The 17528-nt window shown below is 26.2% G+C and overlaps 2 protein-coding genes across 10 annotated transcripts; one reads left to right on the top strand and one right to left on the bottom strand.

Annotated features, from left to right (window-relative positions):
- Positions 1 to 1240: 1240 nt before the first annotated feature.
- On the bottom strand, positions 1241 to 17418 carry LOC552171. 7 transcript variants are annotated; one of them, XR_003304509.1, is made up of 10 exons: positions 17118 to 17415; positions 16886 to 16937; positions 16767 to 16813; positions 16650 to 16683; positions 16382 to 16491; positions 16182 to 16294; positions 15920 to 16083; positions 1804 to 2367; positions 1421 to 1731; positions 1241 to 1353 (listed from the first exon to the last, which is right to left on the bottom strand). XR_003304509.1 is itself a non-coding variant. In XM_026440058.1 (8 exons), the coding sequence occupies exons 1-8, from the start codon at positions 17171 to 17173 to the stop codon at positions 2290 to 2292; spliced, it is 654 nt and encodes a 217-aa protein (XP_026295843.1). In that variant the 5' UTR covers positions 17174 to 17415; the 3' UTR covers positions 1715 to 2289. The 7 variants fall into 7 exon arrangements, 2 of the variants coding, with proteins under 2 accessions (XP_026295843.1, XP_006560635.1); XR_003304510.1 differs by lacking the exon at positions 1241 to 1353 and adding an exon at positions 3082 to 3351 and having other exon boundaries at positions 1443 to 1731; positions 17118 to 17418; XR_001702706.2 differs by lacking the exon at positions 1241 to 1353 and adding an exon at positions 3082 to 3351 and having other exon boundaries at positions 1443 to 2047; positions 2171 to 2367; positions 17118 to 17418.
- On the top strand, positions 8610 to 10888 carry LOC409794 (ubiquitin-conjugating enzyme E2 J1). 3 transcript variants are annotated; one of them, XM_016911705.2, is made up of 6 exons: positions 8610 to 8737; positions 9454 to 9520; positions 9827 to 10032; positions 10116 to 10306; positions 10378 to 10495; positions 10571 to 10888. In XM_016911705.2, exons 1-6 carry the CDS (start codon positions 8615 to 8617, stop codon positions 10814 to 10816), a joined length of 951 nt encoding a protein of 316 aa, XP_016767194.1. In that variant the 5' UTR covers positions 8610 to 8614; the 3' UTR covers positions 10817 to 10888. The 3 variants fall into 3 exon arrangements, with proteins under 3 accessions (XP_016767194.1, XP_393288.2, XP_016767195.1); XM_016911706.2 differs by lacking the exon at positions 8610 to 8737 and adding an exon at positions 9197 to 9322; XM_393288.7 differs by lacking the exon at positions 8610 to 8737 and having other exon boundaries at positions 9190 to 9520.
- Positions 17419 to 17528: the final 110 nt, after the last annotated feature.

Below are 17528 nucleotides of genomic sequence, written 5' to 3'. Positions count from 1 at the left end.
CGGAGATCCATCGTATCCAAATCGGTTTTTTATTCGATGCGAATAGTTCTATATTCGTCGTTCTGTATTCCAGCAAAAATTGTCGATAGCTTTTGATCCTGGACCAGCCGATTCGATTGGTGAAATTTCAAATGAGTTTTTCAAACGAGTGAAATTTTCATATTCTATGAATATGCCGTCATAGAATGATCGATCCTAGTCAGAGAAGAATAATTAAGTTTAGATAAATTGAATTACTTTATAGATCGGGATCGCACGGGTCCTATGTACAGTCATGAGTAAGAAATATAAGATATGAATGAAATATCATCGTTCCAATGAAGAATTGGCTGGTGCCGATCATGGACCAAGGTTTCCAAGGAATACAGCCCAACAATCTTCCCTCTTACCTCCCATCAATTCGTAATGAACTTACCTTTCCCCGAGAGAATCTCTATCTAATGTTCTAAACATTCGAGAATTCTCTTTAAACTAACAAGTGTCGTTCAATTTCATCTCTAAAGGAATTCGCATATATTATATATTATATTCGAATCTAAGAATTTTAACCTCGACCTATAATTATCTTACTGAACATCTTCCAAGAGTTTTAACTTCACATCCCGACCAATCTACCCGGGTGGTATTTTAAAATCTCGTTCTATCGCCGATTCTATAAATCGCATAAATCGATCGTCAACTGATCGTTATGAACGACGGTCGTTTCGTGCTCGTACGATATCCATTGGACAGTTCTGCATCTTTCCTGTATTTATTCAGAGAGATGAGAATGATGAAGAGGGATCGATGGCAAAATGGCACGCTCGACGAGACAGAAAGGAATCTCGCGGAGGCCTCGTGGGCCTCGTTCGCGCATAAAAGAATCTATAACGCATACTATATATATTACATTGATAAACCATGACATGTGTGCTCCTTTTGGACGTGTGATGCGTAAATCTGAATAAGGAAGGCATTTTTAAAATAACACGAAATAAGGATACCTCGGGGAGAGACCAAGAAAAGGGAAACGCTCGACCAATCCGCGTGTATATGTATTCGTATTGTGTATTGGTTATTCTGGTGCATTATTCAGGCGAGAAAGAAACGAGACGAGAAATGATAAACTGGAAAAAAAGAATGGAAATGCCAATTAGAGCATCCGCAGATCTGATCTTATCCTTTGAGCCAACAAGTGAAATGGTTTGTAGAGAATCAAAGGGGAAATAAAGCGGACTAGCTACTTGCATAACACGTCTAATAGCGTTGATCTTCTATGATTTTAATGTGTGTTCTTGCTACTATCCGACGTAAGTCTGGGCCACAGCCACACGCTGCTCGTACCTGGTGCCGGAAGTGGAGTTTTTGTAATCTCTGAAAAAAGATATATTTCGAATCAGTCGAATGGTGGACAATTAAGTTAATGTTGTTTCGTAGTTACGTTGTAGCTTTTGTTTCTTTTCTTTTCCTTTCTTTTTATCGAAGGTATGCTGGATGCATAAGGCAAAGAGACCAAGGCCATAGTTTCGAAATGGAATCAAAGGATTTTAAGGAAGATATTCGATGTGCCATAAAGTCCATCAGCAATAGGATCGAATAGGAATACGTGACTTCCCAATGCTGGTTCTCTCCAGCTGTGCGAACGTGTTAAGTTCAAGCTGACGGGTATCAGTGCCAAACTATAATTCCTTTATGATTCTTGCGGCCTCTTCGCGCGAAGACCACTTACCCCTCGTTAATATAATTATAGCTCTGAAAGTGTAGAGATATTTAATTAATTTTAACCAGTCGGTTTCTTGCAATGTAACTTTCATTTTATATTACGTGTATCGACTTCTTTCTTTTTAAAATTTGCTGTTTTTTAAGAATCCGTGTATCGCAAAAATATGATTTTAATGTTTTCTCATTTCGCTTTTTAAATTAATTGCTTCCTGTTGCTAGTTGTGCTATTTAGTTCTTTTAAACATTTTTCCAGTGTTTATGACTCCCCGATTCCTTCCTCCTTCATTCGTTGAAGCGGTTCCCGCGCTTTTCGTCGCGTCCCCATTTTCTTCGATCGTGGCCAGCCCTGTGAACAATTGTAGCGTCAAAACTGTGCCACGCTCTCCTTATCATGTAATATTTCTAGTAATAAATAAGGTTTCGCGATCGAGTCGCGGATCTTTCTCGTCGTTTTCGCTGTTTTTTCTACCTCCTCTCTTTAGGGATCGATGAAAAAGTGAATGAGAAGATGGGCGGATACCGCGACGAAAAGCTCTCATTGTCACGCAATGGAAAGTCACGTTGGATTTACAAAAAAGTCCGTAGATATTAGGAGAACGGAAAGTATGATAGAGTAAGACCACTTCCGGCAGCCAAACATAGATAGCGGCGTGCAAGGATTACGATCTGAAACATAATAAAGATAATGAAAGAATATTATTATAATGAAATGAATTAAATAAGATATATATGTATATATATGTACATATATATAGGCAAACAAATATTGTGCAATATATGTATATATATATATATGCATATATACATATAAATATATATATATATATATATACATATAAAAATATATATATATATATACATATATATATATCTCTTCTCACTATGGATAAAAATATACAGTGAATAATATAATTCTATCTCTCTTTGCTACCAAGTTGTACTTATTCTTAATTGATTTACTTGTACAAAAGAAATGTGTTAAATAATAATGAAATACAATTATATATATATATATAAAATATACAGCTATAAATAAAAAATACATATAAATATATATATATAAATATTATACATATTATAATATAGTGTTAATTAATTATTATTATGATTATTATTGCGGTCATCGTGAGATACGATTATTCTTACTTATTTGATTATTGTCATTATATGATTATTCTTATTATTATTATCATAATTATATATCATTACTTCTATTAATTATTATATCGTTAACACCGATGTTACCGATGCTACATATATATATATATATATATATATATATATATATATATTTAATATTCTCATATTGTCATTATCGAAACGCAAAACAAAAAAAAAAAATATTTCAAAGTACATAAAAAAGTGTGAGTGAGTGTTTACCAAGTGAAGATGAAAATAAAATAAAAATCGAAGATCTATTGGTAAAGTTAATATACATAATGTGTATATTATCTGTTACTGCTGTTCGATATTGTGATGGTCATTTCAGCTGCGTTACGACGAGGGTGACACGATAATGGTGATTCAGGATTATGTAACCAAAAATCCGCTTGTCCTCTTTTAAACTAAAACTCGACTTTATCCATTTTCTGCTCGCACGATAATCACGTTTCCCTCGGTTGCCACATTTCTTTTCCATTCTAGTTTATTCTGCAAACAAAGAAATTCTTATATTTGTCTATCTAATAATAAAAAATAATAATAATTCGTTCAGTGTGTATCGTAAATTTTAATTCCAAAATTCTGCTCGCGGGATTTTCAGTGTTCAGTCATTTTTCAAATGTAAACTATGGTGTTAAATATTTCTTTCTAATATATCGATCAATGGAATTTTTATTCTGTTGATAAATTCGATTTCTATTGATTTAATTCGTATTGCATTATGCATATAAGAAATATTGTTCTAGTATTTCGCAAAAAGGATAATAAGACGCAAAAGTAAAATAGAGAATGCAGAAAGAATATAAATATCCTTGGAATGTGTAAAATCACGGGATAAGGACGAAAATGTACAGTTAAATAAGACATTTATGGCAATATCCTTTAATTAAGACAGATATAGTGTCCAGCACAATTGCTATTCAACTTTTACCATTAAATATCGTTATTTCACATACATACAGTGTAGTACTTAATTGTTAGCGTTATCTAATTGCGCTCAAAAGAAAAAGATAAAAAAAAAAAAGACAAAGATAAAGAAAAAGAACACAAAATATGCTAGAACGATCAAGTTATTATCGGGGCCCTTGTTTAACAAAGCGATTTTTTTATATCGAGTGGTGGTAAGGAGGTAATCAAAAAGCAATGCAAAACGATTAGAAAACAGGTGGACAGAGTTGATGATATGATTCCTGAACGCGAACCAACGTGTCCCAACGTACGTTTTTATGCAGTCGCCTCTTAAAAAAAAAAAACATATTGTACATATTTCTGCGGGCGTCTTAATCCTAATATATATATATATATATCGTGTCGTAGAAATCTTTTTAGATAGGTTAAAGAAAAAGAAAAGAAAAGAAAGAAGGAAGGAAGGAAAAATAAAAAAAATGATCGATCGTCGATAAGTCGTTGAAAACCTTATCGACTCGGCTCGGATCACCGTGGATCGATAACGATATTCCCTTACGTGCGTGATTCGTTATCGATCCGAAGAAAGGATTGATCCTGTGATAAAAATATCGTTTGCTTCGATCTTTTTGCATGGATCAAAGTGCAATTTATAATAATACACTCTGTTTACGACATCAGGCAAATACAATTATAATAATGATTATAATTGTACATTTATCGAAAGTGTAATTTATCGAAAAAAAAAAAAAAAACGCGTACAATGCCGATCATTTTTGCATTATTTGAAAGAAAAGAGAAACGTATCGTATAATAAGAATAAGAATACAGGATCATCCTTGACGGTCGTATCCTTTTTTTATCATTGCACGGAAAATACCGAATAATCAATCGGATCCTTTAGAAAAGGATATGATCATCATTTATGTTGCATCCGAACCGTCCTCGTTTTCATAATGACAAATCTACGTGTTCTTTGTCGCGATCAATGCATTTCCTTCTAATTGATCCTTAAATTCTATCGATAAATTAAATAACGCTAATCCAACGAACTTATCGATTTACACTTTCGCGTGTTTTTCTAAGATAATTAAAAAAAAAAAAAAAAAAAAAACAATCGTTAAACAAAATCTAAAATATGGAGGAAGTGCATGCATTGGCGTAGCAAAGATCAATAGAAAAAAAAAAGAAAAAAAAAAAAAGAAAAACGAGAACTGTATTATAATGTAGAAGCGTGTATATCGTTAAGCTTACGATTGGGATTGAACCCAAAGCCTTTCTCTTAGACTTATGTGCGCATCCACTAAAACATCTTCTCGACTCCCGGATCGATTCTTTTTTTTCTTTTTTTTTTTTTTTTGTTCTCACATTTTACGTTTCATCATTGTACGAGAAAGTACGGGTATAATAATGTATAACATGCATTAAATATATATATATATATAACTTTAATAAAACGCGATTTAACATTTACGATTATACTACATGCTGAGTCGTATGCATCGCATTCAAAAAAAAAGTCAAAAGAGATCGAAAATTGAACAGAATATGTATCTTTTGTTGTTGTTTTGTTATATTATTGATTCTGAAAATATTTGCATTTTCTTAAAATGTAAAAAAAAAAAAAAAAAAAAAAGAAAAAGAAACAAGATGTTTTCAGAAAAAATGAATAGTTATGTCTTTTGTAATGATTAAAAAAGAAATAAAGAAGAAAGAAAATTAAAAAGTATATACATTACATCAACATGTAATATAACCGTATTCGATTTTTTAGTAACGTGTATAACTTCACGATTAAAAGGTATCGATCGAATGGGAAATCGAGCAGTGAAGAGTGGAGCGATCTCTTAGATTGTTACGAACTCGTTCGAAATACTTTTTGTCCCTCCGTGATAAAAAAGGAGAACAGCTAAACGAGGATTTTACCATTTTATCTACATTTTTCAAAGACACGCACTCTTTTTCTCTATCTCTCTTTATATCTCTTTCTATTTCTGTCTAATGTTACTCCGTGATTTGTAGCGTCACCCGAAATCATATGCGTCGATGTTTAGTATCTAGATTTTCAATAAGAAGGAAGTCGAAGGAAAAGCAGAGCGATAAAAAAAATCGAAAGAATCTGCGATTGCATTATTAATTATCAAGGAACCACATGTAAACGCTTTAACAAAGAATACACGTGAATTTTTAAGAATATAAAAAACCAAATACAATCTATACCGGAAATTTTGCAGAGTTCCTTTTTTTTTTTTTTTTTTTACGTATGTATCTTCAAAAAATGAAATGTCTTCAAAATGATAATAATAATAATAATAATAATAATAACAATAATAATAATAATATTGTTTCAAAAAAATATGATCAATTTTTTTTAAAACCTTTGTTAATTCTTCGAATTCTATCTGCCAAGGAAAGAAATCATGAAGATAAATATCTATCAATGTTCAGATACCTATCGAACCTTTTTCGATGATCGACAAGCAATACAATAGCCTCGTTGGCGCGTACAACTCGATAAAATGGCGCATGTCGGGGAACAGAGTTTTGCGATGACTTATAAATGGTTATATACGTGTATATACGCATAATATGTATACATACAAAGTTAAGTTATATGATTCTCATCTTTTTATATACATATATACACACACAAACACATACACACATACACAGATGCGCATATACACACATATACACAATGAAAAAGAGCAAGGAAAACGAATACATATGATAAGAGACATATAAGCCATGAACTAAATATATATATATATATATATATATATATATAATATATGGTATAATATATATAATGGATATTCGAAAGAAACTTTTCCTATGTGAGGAAATTTTGATCTTGAAATTAATATCTTCTCTCAAGAGGGAAAAGTTTTTGAAGGAATCCGATTTATACAATTTTGGTAAAAAAAAAAAAACAGAATAAAAAATGGAAGAAAATTTTGAATCTAACCTCATTCTTCGTAGAATCTGGCATGATGTGTGGAAGAAATTTTGCTATATAGCACTGAATCGTTCTTTACTTTGCCATGACGTTTGTTGCAATGACGAATCCGATCGATCGCAAGTGAAATCGCTTTTTTTCCCCAGAGATTAGTTGCTCTCGATATCGAACAACGATTTTCGATTACCGAACTTATCGATAAATTTATATGAACAATTTCATGTGGAACCATCGCATTTTTTATTTTCAAGTTAATTTATTATAATTTCTTGTATGTATATATATATATATATATTAAATTATGAGAAAAAAATTTTCATATATTTTAAATGAAATAAAATATTATACGTTATATAAAATTATAATATATAAATTTATGTTATATGTTATATAAAACATAATACAATCGATCGAATTCGCCACTATTTTTATGTACCTGTTACGACTGATTATTCTGTATTATCGCTGCGACAGTAAATATATACATATACATATAAAATTTGTGCACGTGTGTGTATATATCTATGTACCATACGATTACCATTATTTTGTAATTATCGTTAAATGTCATTGATTGCTTGCTAATCGCAATTTGTGATCCATACTCTTATATCGATAATCGTATGTACATATCGAGTTAACAAAGAAACCAAAAAAAATAAAAAAATAAAAAAATATGGAAAAATAAACGAAATTTTCGAGGTTAATAATTGAAGTGTCCGAAGAAGAAGAGCAGATATTACGATCAGTTATTTGATCGACGTATCGTGGTTTTTTTCATTTCTCCCACATGTGCAAATAAAACTGCCTTCTGGAAAATGGGAAACAGTTAGTCAGATGAAATATTAGAAGAATAAATTGTAACGGAACAGGGGTAATCGCAAGAAACGTATCGTGATAAAAAGAGGTTGGGCGAACGAAGAGAACGTCCAAAATCGCGATTTTAATCAATTTTTCTAGGGAAATTGTAGCCTTAGACTTCGTTTCTCTTGTCGGTTTTATGCAATGTTCTTTGGCGGATATACTTATATATATAAAATAAAAAAAAAGAAACGCAATTAAAAAATAATTACGTAACAAACTAAAGGAAGATAATATGATTAAAAGTGTATAATTAGCATACGATTTTGTGGTTATATCGCATATTTATTATGAAAATCATCAATTCATCGTTTCTGTATTCAATCGATTAATCGATGTAAATGCGCTATCGACTTGACAAAATTGTAAAATATTATAACCATAAAAGTATATCCGTCGAGTTTGCACAAAACACTGCATGAGCTGTAATCGAACTTATATATATTTGCAGCATTTGAAGAATGGCATTCAACGATAAAATTGTACATACGCACGTCTACTATTATCTATTTACGATAAATCTTATTCTTAACATTTTCGACTGTATGACTATCGTGATGAGAATAATTGTGGTAAAAGAATTGACAACAGAAACAACAGCAAAAATAACAAAAGAAAACTGTATTGCATATATTGTTTAGCGCTATTATGAACTCTATCCCTTCTTACGAAATAAGCATAATTATATAATTATATTTGTTTATATATACATATACATGACAAACATACGTATAGAAATATTACGATTATTATTATTATTATTATTACTATTATTCTTATTATTACCATTACGATGATTGTCATTATTATTAAATATGATTATCATCTATTATTATCATTATCAATAAATAAAAAAAAAATATAAAGATATGACGGATAATTACTAAAAATTAAATGCAAGATCTTACTTATACATAATTATAAATACGTCATGATGACATATTCATAATGATTAATTATTACGATAACGTAATAACATTATTATTATTACTATTATAAATAACACCCTATTCCCATTTGTTGTGAATGTTTACGTTGTTTTATGATATTCAAAATATTCTAAAAATAAAGTCTATAATTTCCACGAATACCTGTGTTCTGTTTCTTCTTTTTGCAAAAAAAAATAAATTTCAGGATCACACAATCAAGGTAGTTTATATATTTATATTATTAATATTATATATGTTTTCGATAAGTTATAATTAAATATTATAGGTTAAATAAAAAATAAAATTTATAGTAACCTTTTCAACATATTTAATGCTTATGAATAACTAAATGATTATGTTAAAAATGAAAAAGTTAAACAATTCTTTAATATTTAAAATATTTTTAAATTTAAATATAATAATATAATTTATGACATCAATTTTTCAAAAAGCAGTGTTTATAAGAAAAATATTGAATAAAATAATAATATAATTTAATATAATTTAATAATATAATTTAATATAATATAATTTTATAAAATTTTAATTAATATACATTAATATAAATTTCAAAGATTATATAACATTAAATAAATTCTACATATCTAATATTTTTGAAGATAAAACTTTTACACTTAACTTCTGCACATATTCATAAGCAAACAACTTCAAGTGGTGAAATTGACGTAAGTGCGCGTGCACGGGATAAGCGCGGCCACTTTCACATTATTTTTTGTAGGATTTTGTATGCGCCGCTCCTATTAGGCCACGTCAAAATTATTTTTGTCATTATACTTAAATCAACGTATCCTTTTCAATTAGTTGAATTCATTATAACAAAAAATGTGAAGAATGTCTTGTAACTGGCTACGTCGATGCATCGAGAACGTCTGACAAGACAGATAGCACTTAGCTCAAGTACTATTTTTATTCCAGTTGTTAACCTCGGTCGACATACTCGCAAAAATGTCATTCGAAGGGAAATACAACGCGAAAAGCCCGGGTAAGTTATTAAAAAAGTACGAATTCTATCATTCATTTCTTTATCCTTACGATTATAATTTGTATTTATGAATTCACAATATATATATATATATATTGCAGTTTCGTAGAATGTTTATTTATAAATTAACGTTATTTAACGATAACGTATCATTGGATTTTTTTTCCAATATAGAATATTTTTAATATAAAAATAAATTTTATGTATTATTTAGATATTTACAACTAAATACATTTAATTATTGCAATACCATATGTAATCACACTAAATTTTACATTATCTAATATCTAATAAATAAAATTTCAGCTGTGAAAAGATTAATGAGGGAAGCTCAAGAACTTCATGAAGCTACAGAAGAATATTGTGCATCTCCTTTAGAAGACAATCTTTTTGAATGGCATTTTACCGTACAAGGCCCACCATCCACAGATTTTGAAGGTGGTATTTACCATGGTAGAATTTTATTACCACCAGAATATCCAATGAAACCTCCAAATATTATACTTTTAACAGTAAGTAATTTTAATATAAAATATATTTAATTTTTAATTTATATATTGAATAATTAAAAATCTATGTATCTTTTTCTTTTTAGCCTAATGGACGTTTTGAAACTAATAAAAAGATTTGCCTCAGCATTTCTGGACATCATCCAGAGACATGGCAGCCTTCATGGAGCATTAGAACAGCTTTATTGGCATTGATTGCTTTTATGCCGACACCAGGAAATGGAACAATTGGTTCTTTAGATTATAGCAAAGAAGAAAGACAGAAGCTTGCAAAAAAGTAATTAAAATAAATCTTAAATCTAAATATTATAAATAGAAAAAAAATATTTAAAAAAATTTTTATCATAGATCTTTAAATTGGCAATGTGATACGTGTGGCAAAGTTGTTGATTTGTTATCTAAAAATACTGTTAAAAAACCCATCACAGAAGAAGAACAAACTATGTTAAATACAATAGCATTAAAGGTACTTTTTTATATCGCTTATATCAACTTTGATAATATAATTCAATTTATATATTTTTAAATATTACATTTTTAGGCTGATGATTCACCCACATCTGATACATCCTATTTACTTAATACAGATGGCATTTCAGAAAATCAACTGAGACAACGTGGTGTTGAATCAATTAATGAGACTGAAGATCAACAGCAATCAACTGTCATAATAAATCAACAAATAGAAACAATGTCATCATCGAACGATTTATTTTGGAGTATTCTAATTGCTTCTTTAGTATCAGCTATAATTCTACTTGTTTTACGACGACTATTTCTTGTTTAAATTATATTAAATGTAACAGAAAATTGATTGTAAGTATGTTAACAAAACAAAGAAAATTTTATACACGTTTTACATACACGAAACATTTTTAAATTTAAAAAAAGAATGTCAAATTTATACATATTGAAAATAATCAAAATTTCATGAAAATAATATATAACAAAAATTGCATTGATATATTCATTTTAGTATAAAAATATATATATAATTTTTACAAAATAATTGTTCATGAAATCTACTTGTTTTTTATAAAGATAAAAATAATGAAAACTCTAATTTAGTTATTTTGTTCTTTAATAAGTTATATACTTATGTTTTTAGATGTTTCTTTTTAACTTTTTGATATTTAATATATATTTCCAAAGCATAATTTTAAAGAAATTATTTAGAAATTTCAATTTCTAAATAAAGAAATTATAAATTGCATTTAATTCGTACATCTAGTTGATACGTTATAACTTTTTAATTACATTTTACAATTATTCCAGTATTAAACAAACATGATTTTCATCAAAATCATATTATTTGAAATTATTTTAAAACATTTAAAAAAAAATGTTTTAATCAAATTCATCTCACAATAAATCTAACATTTTTCATGATAATAAATTTTAATTTTAATGTTACTATAGTTTTTAATTATAAACATTTTTTTCTTCTTCACTGTTATATAGATGTAGATATATCTTGTGTGTTAGAATTGTATATAATTAATATAAATTTAATATAAATTAAACAAGAGAGATATTGTGTTATATTTCATGAAACTGCATAAAAACTAAAACTAAATATACCAATTTTTAAAATATTTAATAAAATCAATTCTATCAATATTTGTAATTAAAACATTAAATAATAGATAAAACAATTTAAAAACATAATCCATTCCACAAGCATCATATATATGTATATTATTCAGTAATGCTCGCTTTAACATTTTGGCTTCAATTGAAGAAAAAAAAAAAAAAAAAAAAAAAAAAAAGTTAAAAAAACAAAAAATTGTTATCAAGTTTCGTTCGGAAATTTATCATTTAATATGTTTAATCCATAATAACAATATATATTAAAACAACTAAAAATCTGGATGCTAAAGTGAGTATTTACATGTAGCTAATGTATAATTAAACATTAATTACGAATACATGAATAATATACACACATATATTTAAATAATAGTATCTTGAATATTGCATATTATGATCCATTTCAAGCTTCAACTATTAGCTTATATTTAAATTTTATTTAGATTTAGAATCTTTTGCATTATAGATTATGAAATAAAATATTATAATTATTGAATCATTACATTATAATGAAACTAAACATGGTTTCATTATTTTAAGTGTTATTCTAACTAATTAAAAAGGAATTAAAAATACAAGGGATAATTTTTGTCATTTCTTCTAGCATGTACATAAAAATATAATAAAGTAATTATTTATTAAAGCATACAAACATGTTCATTTTAACATCTATCATGATATATAATTTTTTTAATACATTTTTATATTCAATTTTATAATTTGTTGACTGATTTTATGCTGAATTGTAAATAAAAATAAAAATCTATTTCTGAACTCATTATTAATAATAAATAAAATTCATTTCATTTTATTGCATTTTATATTATAATTGTATTCAAAATTGCATCTAAATAAACAAAAATATTAATATAAAATACTATATAATTATATATTTTATTATGTATTTTATATAATTAATATTATATTAATATTAATAACTATATTTCATACTTAAGCAAATGCACAGTTGATTTTTAAAAATCACAAACTCACAATACAGGATAAACAGCTGTGCATGAAATAGAAACAATTTTTTTTCAATATCTAATGCTAGGCACAGATAAATATATATATATATATATATATATATAATTAAAGCCAACAGTGATAAATTTTGTTTATAACTTTAAAACCGATATAATCATAAATTATTTTTTTATATGTAAAACATAATAAATATTTATAATCTCATTAAATATTTAAAATTGAAAAATAGAAATTAATATTAAAACTAAATATAAAATAGACAATCGAAGAATAATTCAATATATGTAACTTACATGAAATAATTGTTTCAGCACAAAGTATTATCCATGAAAAAATTTAATACTGAAAATATTTTTGGTCCCTATTTGAAATACTTAAAATTTTTGAAAAAAAAAAGCTTCTGCCATACATATTTGTCATATAAAAAAAATTTGACAAAAAATTTAAATGTTTCAATACATACTTTTTATATATAGGATATATTAATTTTCAAAATATGTATAGTCAATTGAGTAAGTCAAATTGAATTTAAATTTGATTTTTTTTGCCAATTCTATTTACATTAGAATCATCAAAGTATCAACTTTACTTAATTTTCATATGACTTATTTTTGTTATTAATACAAATACAGATTGCAAGAGTTTTGTAACATTTTTCTTTTATCATTTGAAGCACCTTCTTATTTTTTTCTTTTTTTTTTCATATTGAACAATGTGTTCAATTTATATATTAATATATTGGATACATTTTGTGCTTAGGATTAATGTAGATATTAATACTAAGCCACATACAGTTTTGCTCAACTAATATTTTTGTGTGCGTTTATCATGCAATTTAATATAAATCTTTATAAACTTTTATTATATATGCATATTCAAAAAATTTAATTTCAATTTTTGAAGTTCAAGATATGACAAAAGACAAAATTTATAGAATGCATGAATAGTCATGGCACTGAATCATTAACATATTTTTATCATTAAACATTGTTATTATCATTAACATTATTACTATCTTTACTATTGCTGCGTATATTTTGATTCGCTCGTAATGCAAACTATTAATCTTAAATTTAATTATACAACTGTAACGCAGTCAAGCCGCAAACACGATACAATCGAAGTTTAAAATCGTTTAATATCGAAGTATATCGATATTCTGTACCTATTGTAAGGCAACCTACTTCGATTTGAAATTTATTCATCATATTTAATAATCGATAATCTATCTAAAATTGTAACTTAATCATTTAGTAATAACTTCAGTAAAAACATGTTTGTACACTAAATATGCATCAACATTAATATTACATCAGTACTATTTCGACTTCTCTTGTTTTTCTTCTTTTTCATTTTAAATTTTACAAAAATTTACAATTCAATCTGAACGTGACTAGATTTATTTAAACTATATAATAGTCTTTTTCATATAAAATATGAATAATATAAGATACTAAGCCTTAAAGAAATTTTCTCCAGAAAAAGCTTTTCATAATTTCATTTGCAAAAAATATAATATTGCATTGATAGCACCTGATACACTTTTAATATTAATTTCTGCATTTAATTTTTTTTTTCCTATCTAAGATAAGTGGTGAACAGTAAATTTTACAAATGTAAGAATTTATATTATTACATGAATGATATGTACTGTTTAACCATTTGAAGCACAATTAGCTATTCATATAAAGTTTCTTTTATGTTTAAATAGAAAATCTTTTATAAAAAATTAAAAAAACGAGTTGAAGTAATTTTCGTATTACTCGTGTATGCTTCAAAAGGTTAAAGTAGTATATTATCTTATTATATATGTATGAAAAAAATGAGATCAATATTATTTACAGTAAATTAATTTTACATATCGAAAAATTAAAAAAAAAATAAAAGATCTTTGGTTTAAAAATAAATAACAATAAAAAATAATAAAATTATACTAATACATTTGAATCCGATGATACATAATATATTACATAAATCCCGTCTCTGTTAGCTGATAACATAGAAATTGATCACATTATTATTTTTTTTTTTTTTCAAATTCTTTTCATGATAAGTAGAATAAGCTATCTAAAATTTAAAATAACATTGGTTTCTGTTTAAATAAAAAATGTTAAAATAATGATCTCAAAATGAATAGTGATAGAGTAGGATAGATAATACTTATGCAAATTTAGATTATACTCATGTAAATTTTATATTTTATATTAAAAATATTTTAAAAAAGTAAAAAAAAATATATAATATTTGTAATATCTATAAGAAAAAATCTAGATTTAAATAAGTGTTTTAAGCAAATTAAAATATATTAAAATGTTTATTAATATAAAAGATATAATTTTCTTATGTTATATAAATGATTTATATTTATTATTAATTTTAATAATTTTTAATGTTTTTAAAATAAATATATTATTATATTATCCATATTAATAAAATTTTTATTTTTTAAAATTTAAACATAATATAATTATTTTATTTATATGAATCTATAATAAATCGATTGGCTATATGATATATACAAAAATGATTTCATATAGAGAGAATAAACTGTAAGTCATATTTTTTAAATAGAAATATTAAATATATATATCATTTTTATATAACTTATTTTCTATTATTTTTTATTAAAACTATAAAAAACGTCAGCTATTAGAGACAGTCTTATTGAAGTACATCGGATCTGAATATGATAGAAAATTACAAAGATTAATAGGAATAAAGTTATTGTCTCGTGAAAATCCAATAAAATCAAAATAAAAATTCAAATTCATCAGAATAAAATAGAATCAATACAGAGAAAAAAATACAATATATTAATATTCGCATTATCTTCAAAAAACTATAGAAACGAAATATTTTTTACGTGTGTAAAATTTATATACATATGCATAATATAGAAAATTTTCTTTCAATTGAATCATTGGCGTTTTTTTTTAATAATAAACTTTAAATAATATAGTATAAGGCAATATATACCTTTTTTCAAAATTCTATATTAAATAAATTATATATTATATTACATATATTTATATATATATATATTTTGAAACAATATAAATATATCTTCATATTGTTTCAACAATACAAATATTGAAATAGTAGAATCTTTTTTTTTGTTTTCTAAAAGTATTTTATATATGTTAATTCCGTTGTGTACTCTTTTTTGTAATACAAAAATACAAACAATCCCGATTAATTATAAATGCATTATTTATCAACTAGCATTAGTCCATTCTCCCGTTTCCTTTAACGCTCTATCCGTTAATCTTTCTATTTCAGTCAAAAGCTGTTCAGTCTCTAAATCAACACATACCATATCCGCTTCTACCGGATCCCATTCTAAACTATTTGGTGTTGATACTCTAGACCAAGGAGATGCTGTCAAACTAGAGGGTTGACTATTATTGACTGATGTTTGTGTCATAGAACCATCTGTACTTTCAACTTTTTCATCATCCATAATTGGCAAAGGCATTCCTAAATGTATAACAATTTTTTTTTATATATTATTTATATATAATTTATATATAATTTATATGTAATTTTGTTTATGCATAATTAAAACATTTTTTCACCTTCATGTTCCCATTCCAGATCTAATGATGAACCAGGAGTAGAAGAAACACATGCTTGTTGTTTCATTAATGTTCTTGCATCAAGAATTTGTAATGGTGTATCCAATCCAGAACTAATAAATAATTTTATTACAATTAGTTGTTGTTTTGCAGTAATATAGGAGTAATTTATATAGGATTAGTTTATATAATTATTGCACCTTGTAGAAGCATCATTCCTAGAGTTTAATCTGGCATATTTATTAGTTTTACCCTTTGACCATGCTCCATCTTCTAATAATTCCAATGTTACAGGGATTCCATTTTTTTTCTACAAATATATTATAAACATTGAAATTTTATCTCCATAACAAAAATATAATGATTAAATGTAATCATTCAATATTTTAATTAAAATCACTAATTATATTAATAAATTTATTATATCCAATAAAATATATAAAAATTTTGATAAATTAATTTGTTTACCTTAAATCGGTTTAAGGAGAGAAACGATAATAGGCTATCCAGAAAGCATAACAATGAAGCATATAATTAATATAATATAATTGAAACATTGCCCTAAAACTCATTATAATTTCTTACGTTTTTGATCCTCTAGATTGATCTGTACCTCCTTTGTCATCTATAAACTATAAAAAAATTATTTTATATATTAATATAAATTATTGAAATTATAATATATAGCACAACATTATATCTACCTCAACTTGTTCGTCTCCTTGGTAGGACATACTGGTATGTCTTTGATAAAACCTTAAATTTAGATATGTATTGCATTAAAAATGAGAAATATATATAAAATTATAAAAAGACATAGATATAATATTCATAAAGAATTTATAGAGATGAAAAAAATAATATATGAATAAAAATAAACAAATCAAAAATTTTAATGAATAATCTTTATTTTAAAATAAAAATCATATTTCTAACCTGTATGACAAGGAGTCTGTAACTTTGGAAATACAGCGGCCGAAACAGGCCCCCATGACCTGTTAACACACGGCGTATCGCCGTCATCTAACTGATATAAGCGTCCAAATATCGATATTTAATTTTCACGTGATACGTGAAGGATAATAGGAACAAAAGGTTATCCTTCATAGAAAAATGTGGAAATATCAAACACGATTCATCTCTTCCAAATATAATGTATCGTAGATTCGAGCATCTGTCAATCGCATACTTGAATGCACTCTTGTTCGCTGCAGTTTTGTTTGATACGCTTGCGTTAAAAAACAAGTTCGCCAACATTTGGAACAAAGAAAAATCCTGAAGGAAAGTTTAAATAAATTATTTTTTATTTACATATAAGTGTAAAAAATCAAACATCTTTTTAAATAC

Source organism: Apis mellifera, linkage group LG4 (assembly GCF_003254395.2).
Source record: "Apis mellifera strain DH4 linkage group LG4, Amel_HAv3.1, whole genome shotgun sequence".
Lineage (NCBI taxonomy): Eukaryota > Metazoa > Arthropoda > Insecta > Hymenoptera > Apidae > Apis > Apis mellifera.
Note: the sequence above shows the minus strand (reverse complement) of the source record. Positions and strands in the feature narration are given on the sequence as shown.

Bases quoted from the DNA above. Each gene is read 5' to 3' on its own strand.
- LOC552171 (XM_006560572.3), bottom strand. From the start codon at position 17,173: ATGGGGGCCTGTTTCGGCCGCTGTATTTCCAAAGTTACAGACTCCTTG. The intron at 16,814-16,885 runs GTAGATATAATG...ATTTTTTTATAG, and splicing joins AAGGAGACGAACAAGTTGAG to TTTATAGATGACAAAGGAGG. The intron at 16,492-16,649 runs GTAAACAAATTA...ATATATTTGTAG, and splicing joins TCTCCTTAAACCGATTTAAG to AAAAAAAATGGAATCCCTGT.
- LOC409794 (XM_016911705.2), top strand. From the start codon at position 8,615: ATGTTTACGTTGTTTTATGATATTCAAAATATTCTAAAAATAAAGTCT. The intron at 10,033-10,115 runs GTAAGTAATTTT...TTTTCTTTTTAG, and splicing joins CAAATATTATACTTTTAACA to CCTAATGGACGTTTTGAAAC. The intron at 10,496-10,570 runs GTACTTTTTTAT...TTACATTTTTAG, and splicing joins TAAATACAATAGCATTAAAG to GCTGATGATTCACCCACATC.